Here is a 12,058-nt window from a genome sequence, read left to right on the forward strand (position 1 = left end):
TGGCCTAGGTCAAGTAAATTTTTATAGGTTTTTTTTTTCTTTCAGTCTTTTTTTTAAGGTTAGTTCAGTTGACATTTAATATTGGGTTTTGGTGAGTTTTTGTAGATTTCTGAGTGTATTTTATGAATCATCTAAAATGGCTGGACTGAAAAAATATGTTAGAAGTTTTTCTTCCAATTTATTTTCCGAAATTTAAAGTTCTAACTTTTTTTTCTCTACTCACTCTACTTTGGGGAACACTGATGTAGATTATGACCATTTAGCATTTGCAGTTAGTAAGTTATTTTTTCATGAGTAACTAATTTTTCTTCTTTTAGGGGATCAATGCTCATACTGAAGACCTGCTCAGAAACCCGTCCTATATTCAGGAGGCAAAAGCTAAGGGACTAGTCATATTCTGCTGGGGTGATGATACCAATGATCCCGAAAACAGAAAGAAACTGAAGGAACTTGGAGTTAATGGTCTAATTTATGATAGGTATTTGTTTTTCATGAAAAGTTTCTATGGATTGTTAGAAAAAAAAATAGTTGTTTTATAAAATTAAAAATAATATTAAACTTAGTTAAGTTAAAATTCTGTAGTTCAGCTTGAGGTTTATCTTAACATTTGTCAGTGGAATTTTTCAAACTCTGGAGTGTAACACAGCCATGTGGGAAGCTTATTAAACATTTGGATAACTGGGCTCTATATCAGATGTAGTGTCCTCTTGAGGGTTGGGGGGCTATCTCCCCCATACCTCTCCGCACCAACTTTCTTGGGGATCTCATCCAGTTCTGTGTCTTTTCATACCTTTATTCTTTAAATTTTTTTTTTTTTTAACCTCCAACCTTTTTGTCTTTCCCCTGACTGCCTAAACTTTTATATCCAGCTATAAATACCTAACCTTTCTATAGACTTCCGATTTCAATATAAATGACAACTCTGTCTTTCTGATTTCTCATTCCAAATCCTGGGAGTCTTTTGTGGCTCTCATCTTAAACTCATACTCTAAAACCAGTCGGACAGAATCTTTTTGATTCTGTCTTCAGAATATAACCTGAATGTATGCACTCACCATATTTACTACTATCACTGTCTGCTAAGACAAGCTCATTTCTCATGTGGCTTATTGAAGTCTGTCTGCTTACCATCCACTCCTTTATCTACGCCTCCTTGCTCTCTGTTCCCAGCGCGGCAGCCAGAGGGGAGCCTGTTCTAACTGAAGTCAGATCCTGTTACTGCTTAAAACTCTCCCACAGTTCTCTTTGTCACCTAGAGTAAAATCCAAGGTCCTTTCAAGGCCCCACGTGAGCTGATTGACATCTTTCTTCCTCCATCTCCTACCCCAACATACCCACACAAACATAAGCTCCACGAGGACAGGCTCTTTGCCTGTTTTGTTCACTTCTGTATCTCCAAAAGTTAGAACAATGTGTGACATGCAGTAGGGGCTCAAATATTTGTTGAACAAAAGTTTTTTCCTTTTTAAATAAGTTCCCTAGGTGTTTATGATAGAAATTTGAGAGCCACTGATCTGAGAGATTAAAAGATTTCTTAATATAAAGAAAGTTTGGGTTAGGAGGGATGTCATTTAGTCTATTAAGGGATTAGCAGGCTTTGTAATACTTGAGCAATATCATATAAAGAATAAGTGATGAAATTCTTACAGGCCTGCTTTTAAAAATACTTTCCCTGAATTTAGTTCACTTTACTGTTTGTCCTGTGTAGTTAATATCACTTATGATAGACCCTTCCAACTAATTAAAAGAAGATAAAATTTTTGCAGTAACCATTTGAAAGAAGTGCTGGCTTTAGCAAAATTTTTGAATATTTTTCTTGGAGGAAGAGGAAGGAATGATTGCAAGTATATTCAGGCAAGAAAACAGTTTGTGAGACAGATCCTTTGAAGGGCCTTACGTGGTTGGAACCAAATTGTGATGTGTAATGGAGAACAGGAAGATGCTTTGCGATATTAAAGGCCCTGAAGAAAGTGAGCTCTTTCTGGCCTGGGTCAGTAAGAATAATTTCAAAGAGGAAGCCTGGATTTGGATTTTGAGAGTGGCCGTTTGCTTTGACAGGATTTGAGTTTTAGGCAGAAGCAATAGTGTGACTCAGGGCAGGACTGTGTCAAAGGTGTGGAAGCCGTTGAGGAAATAGCCTAGGACAGGGCTTCTGCTACCGTCTGTTAGGGTTGTGTTTACCTGCAAAAGTTTGGGGGTTTTTTAAATGTTTTAATTAAAGAAGTGTGTGTATATGCAAGGTTTACAATAAAAACCAGCAGTTCCCTATGCCTATCCTTTTCATTGTTTTTAGCTGAGTTCTTGTGCCTGAATGTTTTTTACTGAAAGAGAGAGTGTGTGCATCACATGCAGGCATGGAGTTGGGGGGCATAGGGAGAGGACGTCTTAAGCAAACTCTTGTCCAGTGTGTGGAACCTGTCTCATGGACCCGAGGTTATGACCTAAGCCAAAATCACGCTTAACCAAATGAGCCACCCAAGTGCCCCACCCTAATGGTTTTTTTTTTAGCTATTTCTTTTGGCACATAATGTGGTTATGCTATTATTTTTCTTATTGTCAAATCTAGACATAACAGGGAGGGTTTTGAACGATCATGATTTTGGAGCCTTTGATCTCTTTTACGTTGGGGAAATTGTTGATGAGAGTGGGTGTTTTAGTTGATCAAAACTGATTTTTTCTCTTCTTTCCAAAGTCAGTACCATATAGATTTTACATTTAATCATGGTTTTATGGTACATTATGTTTTGATGCTGATATTTGGAATTTTTGCATTTGTGATAAAGAGTAAGATGACCTTTAAATTTACCTTTCTCAACTGGTTGTTGTCTCATTTTGGTACGGGGAAAATACTGCCTCAGTAATTAGGCAGTGTTTCCTCTTTTTATTAAAAAAATTACTGTGCTCAAATGATTAAAAAATAAATCCAGTAGCAAACACCCCCATTTAAAGTAAAGAATGTTATCATTAGATTTGAGGTCTCCCATATACCTCTCCCTAATCCAATTCCTTATCTCCTCCCTCAGATAAAACTGCTTATCAGATTATTATTCTCTTTGTAAAAATTTTAAATTCTGTTTCTATCACTAAATAATATACTATCTTTAAACTTTATTTGTACTTTTTTCTCACTTGTGGTAATATTCTTAAAATTAATCTATTTGTTGTATATACCTATAATTTGTTCATCTTTGTGGTTATATAATACTCATGGCTATGTCTCTATTACAATTTATTCTTTATGAGAACATTTAGGGAGTTGCCAGGTTTTTGCTTTTGCAGTGTTTGCTGTAAACATTGTTGAACCAGGCCTTCTAGAAAACATGTAGAGTTTCTCTAGGCCAATGACTTTCAAACCTTCTTGACCCAACCCAGCTAGAAATGCATTCTACATTATGACAAGGTGCACACATTGATAGGTATATCTACAAGTAAGTACCTGAAACAGAATTTTAAAAATAATGGCCCTTGGACATTTTCTGTTTGTATGTGTACTTTTGAAATGCTAGTCCATTTTGCCACTGGCCTTCATGTTTTTAAATGCTAGTCTTAACTTTCAAAGTTGTTTTGCAACCAACCCATTCCATTGTAAGGTGTCTGTGGGTCATGTATTGGAAGAGTATGTAAGGATTATGGTCCTGTCGAGTGGATGGTTCTGTATCCCTTGGTTCTGTACCCATTGTAGCCTGCTACCAGTTCTCAGGAGGAGGCCAGTGCATAACAAACTGTCTGCCTGACAGTTTATTATCATCAACACATGGTTAAGCCATGTGTAAGTAGGATTCGGAATCAGGCCTGGTAGGGCGCTCTGTCCTTAGGGTACAATGCTGGTCCAGTGGCATTGGCCCTCTTGGAGTGATGGTAGTCCCACACACGCCTTCCCTTTTACTCAGACTGCTCCTAGACTCACTGACTTCTTTGGGTACTGCTGTCATACTGAGTGAAGACTGCTCCCCTACTGCTCCTGTGTCAGAGCTCCCATCAACTGTAGTCCTGATCTTTCCCCTTTCCTGTCATTTTTATGGAACACATCCTTTAGTATCTTCTTGAGAAAGGAAGACATGGAAGTAAATGTTTTGTCTTGTGTGCCTGGAAGTATTGTGGCTGGGCATAAAATTTCGTGTTAGGAATAATTTTCTTTTAGAATTTTAAAAGCATTTCTGTCACATTCACAGTTTCGGTGTTACTATTGAGGAGTGTGAACTATGTTGACTTGTTCCTGCACATGTGATTTCTTTGTTTCCTATCTGGAAGCTTACAGAGTCATCTTTTTGTCACTAGTGTTATAAAATTTCATAGAGATGGATCTTGGTGTGGGTCTCCTTCCATCCCTTGTGCTGGGCACACAGCAGCCCATTTAATCTGTTGATATGTGTCTTTGAAGACACAGAGATTTTGTGAATTATCGTTTGATTTTTGTCTCTTCTGTTTTTCTGGGTTCTCCCTCTCTCCCGCTCGTTATAGAAATCCTTTAGTTTACATACTATTCACTCTTGGACCAGACTTCTAATTCTTATGTTTTCTATTTCCTATCTTTGTCTTTTTGCTCTACTTGGAAAGATTTTGCCAACCTTATCATCCACCATTCTATTGCGTTTTTTCTGTCTTCAGTTTTAAGAACTGTCTTTTTTCTCTGAATGCTTTTTTCTTCTACATATAACATCCTGTTTTGGTTCAGTGAACTATTTCTGTGAAGGCATCAAGGACTTCTTTGTGTCTTTGGAATTTTTTTCTCTTTGACTCACTATCTTACATGTTAGAAGCTTTCCTCGGTTGTTGGGAAATCCTTGGTTCCTTCTCATGGTAAGAAACTGGGATCTAAATACTTGTTGGAGGCTCCTGAATGTGTGAATGGGGCTTGTTAACTTGGAGTTCACTGAGGGGTGATCTGGGTGGCCTGTTTGGTCATAGTTCTGCTGTCAGTAGATTCAGAACTTTACTTTTTGGCTGACCAGATTCCTCACAGAAGAGTCTATATAAACTACCTAGAGGACCCAGATCTGGCTCCCAGGGTTCTTGGGATTCAGGTAAGGGAAGAGAGCTGGGGAAGGGAGGGCATGTCTCTGAATTTTGCATGTGTTATATGTATGGACTGTCTCTAATTCCCCTGGTGCTGGTGGCTTTTGTAAAACGCCCAAACCCTCACCTGGTCTTCTAGTCCTCCATTCCAAGAGGTTTTCTGTTAAGCTCTCGAAATCAAATCAACCTAAGTGGGGGAGCGGGGTGCCAGGCAGCCTTCATGGCAGGAAGTTAGAAGGAAGGGAGATGCTTAATGCTGCTCAAGAGCCTTTACTCATCCTCCCTGTTTTAGTTGCCACCCCCCTCTTTCCCCAGTTCTAGGGGAATCTGGTGCTGCTTTTAACTCAGCCTTTTCATGTTTTCCACTACTGGCTTGTGGCCTTTTATGTTCTGCTAACTGAAACACTTTGTTATTATTTATGCATCTGTTTTCCAGCTTCCAAAATTTTGTTGCTGTATGTCTCTTTTTTTTTTTCCCCCCATACGCATGGATTCTTTTTAAATCCTTTTATTTTCTTTTTAATGGGATATACAGAGAATGCATAGTTGCTTCTGATTTTGGTCTGATATCTTGACCCAGAGGTCACTTCTCACTCTCTTAGAAATTCTTTCCTACTATGATGTCACAACGACCTCTGTTGTAGCATGAGTTGCCTGGCCCTCACATTTAGGCCTGAAAGGCCATCCTCTCTCTGCTGATGGGCAGTGCAGTGCTGCTGTTGTCACATGGGACTTTTTCTGGCCTTTCAACTAGAGGTACCTTGGCCTAGGCTGCACAACTTTAGGACAGTTCTCACAGTCCAGATCTTCAGTGCTTTGAAGTCACACCTGGGTATGAATTCCAACCCTGCCTCTTAATGGCTTCCCATCGGTAAAATGCGGCATTGCCGGGTGCTTGGCTTGGAGAGAAGATACCTGACGAATCAATCACTAGTAAACTACAGGTTTATTTCATTTTCTGATTCAGTTGCTTTGTAATCCGTTCTTTTTCATTATGGGCACAAAAGGAAATGCTGCTATTCTTTGTTGTTGGAAAGATGGAAGAGAAGTTATTTTTAAACTGAACCTGATAACTTTCATCTTTTAAAAGGGAGGTGGGCTCTTGTACAATGGATATTCCAGGCATTCTGTAATCAGATTGCCCTGAAAAGGTTAAGGCAGGCGGATCTTACGTAAACCATAAAATTATACTATTTTTTGTGTTTTGTGTTTGTTTCATCATAGGATATATGATTGGATGCCTGAACAGCCAAATATATTCCAAGTGGAGCAGTTGGAACGCCTGAAGCAAGAATTGCCAGAGCTTAAGAGCTGTTTGTGTCCCACTGTTAGCCGCTTTGTTCCCTCATCTCTGTGTGGGGAGCCTGATATTCATGTGGATGCCAACGGCATCGATAATATTGAGAGTGCTTAGTTCTTATTGGACAGAGGCCATTTGGGGGCATGCACCACTGTTCTGGGTATTCCCTTTTCATCGTCGAGCATCGTCTTATCTACGCCTTCTAGGTTTCTCAGTCCACTGAAGCAATAATGAAGTATTTTACTCTTTTCACTACACTTCTTGCTCGAATTTCAAGTATGCTATTTAAATCACTTGGCCAGGTATAATTACCAGTCAGTCTCTTTCCAATGAGAAAATTTATTGGTTGGCAAACATATTAAACGAAATATATAAACATATAATGTTAAACAGGTGTTCATTAAAAGCATAGTGCTTTGAAATTAACTATATAAATATATTTACAGTTCTTACAGCTTTCATTTGATCAGGTCTGAAACACTTAGCACTTGGGGAACATGACTATGCATAATTATACCTGACCATGGAAAAAATAAGTACCTCAAATGCATGCATTTGCACTGGTGATTCCAACTGCACAAATCTTTGTGCCATCGATGTACATATGTATTTTTTACATGGATTGACATGCACAGACAACATTTCCATTCAGTATGAACCATGAGGCTGCTGCCATTCTCCCACTTAACCAAACCAATGCCTGTGTAAACAGCCTGGAGGTGATCCTTGAAAACTTGTTTCATAAGTCTTTCAAAAAATTGTTTTGCATAAATGTTAAAATGCTGCAGGGTAATTTAATGTATAAAATAGTAGAAGTATGTCTACATAGTTAATAGAGTAGATCATAATGTATAAATCCTATTGAGTGCATGCTTTAGGTTGTAAGCATGAGATTGTACGCGTTTACTGTAAGTCCTTGCATCTGTGGTGCTAGGTGAGTGTGAGAAGGTGTCAAGGACTGAAAATATTTTGTCGCTAAAAAAAAAGAAAAAAGCCTGTTTGTAGGCATTTTCAGTATGCTTATTTTAAGTGTCTCTCACTACCTATTACACACCGTTGCTTTGTGGGTTTGTTGTGTGTGTGTTGTACAGTAGTTAAATCTCCATGCAGAAAAATAAATGTCCTGAATTCTCATATTGGTATTCTTTATTGGTTAATGTATATGAGCATGTAATTTATTTAGAAATTTTAGAAGAGCCTTCTAAATGTATATGCGTGTTTTTAGGATTATACTAAGGTTTCTTTCATTACATGCTGATTGTTTTGGCATAACTGTAACTTAAGAATGTATGTTAAATAAAATATACAGATTTATTTTCTTCCTTATAAAACAAAATTTCAAGAAGGTATTACTTTTATAGAATTGATTCTATACTATTATTATGAGAAATTGGAATTTAAGAATTGGAATCCTACCCTAAAGTGATGGTTTATTTGCATCTACTTTTTACTGCATGTTCTTCACTAGGCAACTTATTCATGCATTTTCATATTTTAGTACTAGCTGAGAACCTAAGACTTGGAATTACACGTTGTATCTTTTTTTTTTTTTAAAGCCAAACAATGCAATTGTGGTTTAGTCTTAATTGTGTGAAGACAGGCTTTGAACTCCTGTGGTGTTGGGCTCTAACACCATTATTTAATGGAAAAGAGTTTAGGAAATGCAGTCTTCTGCAAGTGTTCTATATACTTTTCTCATGTTGAACGAGATTTTCCCATGCTTTGGTGTGAGGCAGTTTTAGAAAACTACTAAAAAGGAATTCATTTTCTTTGTAGACCTTTGTACAATACAGTGACCATTACCTTATGGTAACTTGATTAGCCATAGGTGTACGTTTCTGATCTTGTTTGTTTGCTCTCTTCCCCTCTGCCTTTCCATCCAGTGGCAATGCAGCTTCCATGTTGAAAACTCACAGATCATTAAAGGAGAGGAGAGGTGATGGGGAGGGGGAGGAGTTTCCTGAGCAGTATAATTTGCTGCAAAGAACTTACAAGGACTGCTTATGCCCCAGACAGAACCTCACTGCTCCCTTTCTTTCCTGTCCCTTCCCAACCTTGCAAACCAGGGTTAGCAGACAGTTAAAGCATAGCAGTAGCTCCCCATTGCTATAGGACTGAGTCTAGGCTTCCTTATCACTAACTGTTGCCCTGTACACTCTGCTCCGGCCACATTATACCCATGGTAGGCCCTGGCCATGCCATGCTCCTACACTATGCCCTGTCTGTGGCCATGTGTCCTCTGCCTGGAAGCCCTCTCCTCCCCACAGACACTCCCTGCCACACTCACTCCTTTCTCCTGAGCCATCAGCCTCTCTGAAGTTCTTGCTGGAAGTTATGCAGAAGGGTGTGAATCCATCTCTTACTCCATAGCCGTATGCTTGTACCTTGATCATGCCTTGTGTCCTAGCACATTCTAAGTAGATGGCGTTGTTCGGCTCACCTACCAGGCTGCGGGCGTTTTCCAGGGCAGGGAATTCGTCTTACTCGCTATTTCCACAGTGTGTGTAACACGGTAGAGAATAAATGTTGGAATTGTTGGGATAATATAATTTGTATCAAATGTCCTTTTGAATTAAGAGATTTAATTATGTTTACTAAGAATGTAAACTTTGGTTTACATTTTTTGACAGTTGGAACAGTTTGTTGATGTCAATTTTAAATGTAGAGGTATAATGTTAAAATCATTTTATATTTTCTGGAAATCGAGTGCAATGTTCGATAAAATGCCGCCGTTGTTCTCTGGTGTTTTCTACCCTCTGGAATTATGTACTGTAACTGACTAGATGTAAATTTGAGGAATACAGTTCATTCCTGTGTCGGTAGTGCCTAAGGGCTACCACAGCCACCCATTACCTCACCACTCCCACCGTCCCTTGTGTTTTCGCCCCTCCAAACCCCACGCTTACACCTACCTCAGTACCGCTTTCCTTGTCCAAAATTCCTTCTCTGTCTTCCCTCTGTGTCCAGCTCAGGTGCCACCACCTCCATAAAACTTGGCTCAGCTTTTGATCAGAATCATGATGCAAACAAATGCTTATGGCCTCTCAATCTCACGACTTCATTTTGCAGCTGGGCTACTAAACCCAGGGAAGTTAACTGACTGACCAGGTTGGGACTAAAACTGGGTTTTGTGATTCCTAACCCCTTGTTCTTAAACTACGCTGCCTTCTGAATTCTTGTGGCATTTGTTAGCATGTGCTTTCTTACGGTCTTTTTATGTGCCTGTTCTATTTCCCTAAGATTGTAAGCCCCTTAAGGGCAGGGACTTCTTTGCATTTCTAGCACTGCTATCATGTTCTCTCCTTAGGTATGAACTAGACAAATAAATGGCGGTGGCAACGATCCTAGTTTCCTCACTCAGATTGTTTCACAGTCTGCATACAGTTTTGTATGGCCTGCTTGGCTATGTCGTCTGGAGTGTGTGTGCTCGTGTGCATGCGTGTGCATGTGTGTCTGCATGTACACTCATGGAGTTCCCTCTCTGCCCCAGTTGTTTAAGGTCACAGACAGGTTACCGTAAACCAATTTTCTGCTCCGTGCTTACTGAGGACAACTGTGGGACCCAATGGAAGGTGAGGTCTGGTTTCTCCCGCAGGCCTGGCTGGCCCTCCCTGGGCTGATACACCTAAATCCCGCAGCTGGTGGTCTGGGAGTGCGGGATGTGCTGCCTCGGGTCGGACTCAGGTGACCTGTGGGCCGGCTGTCTCATTAGCCCTGGTGGAGCGGCACTGCCCTTTGTGCCTTGGCACTTCCTCTTCACAGCTGACCACATTCTGTTTCACGTTTCTACTGGTTTGGTACTCCAGGTTGGCAGTGGAGGCCTGTTAATTTAGATTTGGATATAATTCACTCCTTTTGCATGTTAGGTTTGGATTGTGTATTTTGGGGGTAGGAAGCAAAACGCACATATGAAGAACATTGATTATTTTGTTGTTCCTGAGTGGAAGTCTATTCAAATATAATCTGTGAGTTTATATAGTTTGAGAAATGGCTTTGAAATCTTTAAAATGCAAGAGAGCATATGATTAAGAGTGTTTTATATTTTCTTTGTGTTGGAGACAAGAGGAAGAGATAATAGGTTAAAGCAAGGCTCTTGAGCCCTTGAGGAGTGGGGTGGATGGAGGTCAGGGTAGTTGTGAAGCCTCTTTGGGGTACGGCTTTTGTAAACTCAGAGGCCAGGGTAGTAGTTGTGGAGTGTTGAAAGAATGAAGGAACCATCCCGATAATGGAGAGGATTTTGTTTTTAATGGATTTTAAAGGAAAATGAGAGAAATGTACTTTATTTTTTTAATTTTATTTAAGTTTTTTCAGTGTTCCAAAATTCATCGCTTATGCACCGCACCCAGAGAAATGTACTTTAAAATAATGAGGAAAGTAGTATTGGTACAGGAATAATAAAAGAAATACAAAGATGAGTTTATCTAATCCTCTACTAAATTGGTCCAAGCATCCATCTTACCTGCTCAGACCAAAAACAGAAATGCGGATGGGTTAAGTGAGTTTCTGAAACTTAACTTGCACATGTGCAAAGCTAAACTAACGTAACGTCACAGGAAGAAAGCTTAAAAGTGTATAGCAAAAGTCTGTCCCATGGTTTCAAATGTGTGTCTCTGCAGCCTAGATTTCTCCTGTTAAGCTCAGATTCACACATCTAGCTCTGTGTCCGCATCTTCACTTGGAGGTGTGATGGGCACCTCACATGTGTGTACCACCCAAACGCTCTTCTTCCTTCCTGTGAAACTGTTCCTGTCCCACTTCCTCCAGTGATCCATGTCACAGTCAGTGACACTCCGGAGTATTACACTAATCACAAGTTACCATAAGAGAGCGCTCATGGAACTTTATTTTATGATATGTGAGAGGTCAGTTGCCTGTTTCTTTTCAATTAAAAGAGAAATCGTCCATGTATTCTTTTGCTTAATAGCATAGAATCATCTTTTGTGCCAGAAACGTCCCCTTGGGATTTTTTTGAACAGTGTTGGATTGATTTTCTAGATTAATATGTGGGAAGGATTAATGTTTTAAAAATAGGGTTTTTCCGGAACACAGAGTGTGCCTCCAACTTATCCTCCTAATTTTTTTCAGAATTTTTTACATCTTCTAGGAAAATGAGTTCTTCCATTTACATGTTGTATACTTTTTTCTTACGTTTAAAAGAACTAATGAGTTTTAATTCCCATTTTCTTTACATACCTTCTTCAATAATACACAGTTTTTGCTTATTGCTCTCATCTGTAGCTACTCTGCTGAATTCAGTCAAAATATTTTGTTATTTAAGTATCTGGGATTTTCTAGTTAATCATATCTGCAAGTACATTTTTCTAATTTTTAAAATAACAGCTTTTTCTTTATCTTGTCTTATTTCAGTAACTAAAAACAATTGTAGGCATCCTTGTTTCTTTACTGACTGTAATGGGAAATAGGATGATGGCTTCTGGGGTTTCTATCAAATTAAGGAAATTTCTTCTTGATTTGCTAACGAATCTCTTCTTCGCTTCCCAACCCCTCTCTCCCCCCAAGGGGTAGGTGTGGAATTTATTCAGTGAGTGAGTGAGGAGTTAGAAAACAATCATAGCTTTTCACTTAATCTGTTAATTTTTCATGAAGTGAATGATGCTGATATGTTTTCTAATGTTGCATTACCCTTCAATAATTGGTATAAAACCTCTTGTTCTTTTGACAGTGATTGGCTGATTCATTTAGGATTTATCTATATTCATAAATGAGATTGACTTAGTTTTC

The 12,058-nt window shown here is 39.1% G+C and overlaps 1 protein-coding gene across 4 annotated transcripts in view; it reads left to right on the forward strand.

The window, feature by feature from the left end:
- The window catches only part of GPCPD1 (glycerophosphocholine phosphodiesterase 1), a 53,989-nt gene extending 44,331 nt beyond the window's left edge, over nucleotides 1–9,658 (forward strand). For 3 of the 4 annotated variants that reach the window (XM_045086025.1, XM_045086023.1, XM_045086024.1), the window contains 2 exons: nucleotides 318–478; nucleotides 6,241–9,658. In XM_045086025.1, coding sequence (XP_044941960.1) covers nucleotides 318–478; nucleotides 6,241–6,430 — 351 coding nt within the window. In that variant the 3' untranslated portion in view covers nucleotides 6,431–9,658. Of the gene's footprint in view, nucleotides 1–317; nucleotides 479–4,952; nucleotides 5,025–6,240 lie in introns of all 4 variants that reach the window. The other variant, XM_045086026.1, reaches the window with a different exon arrangement.
- The last annotated feature ends 2,400 nt before the right edge of the window (nucleotides 9,659–12,058 follow it).

Source organism: Mustela putorius, unplaced genomic scaffold, assembly GCF_011764305.1.
Source record: "Mustela putorius furo isolate JIRA1106 unplaced genomic scaffold, ASM1176430v1.1 tig00000874_pilon_pilon_pilon, whole genome shotgun sequence".
In the NCBI taxonomy this organism is placed as follows: Eukaryota; Metazoa; Chordata; class Mammalia; order Carnivora; family Mustelidae; genus Mustela; species Mustela putorius.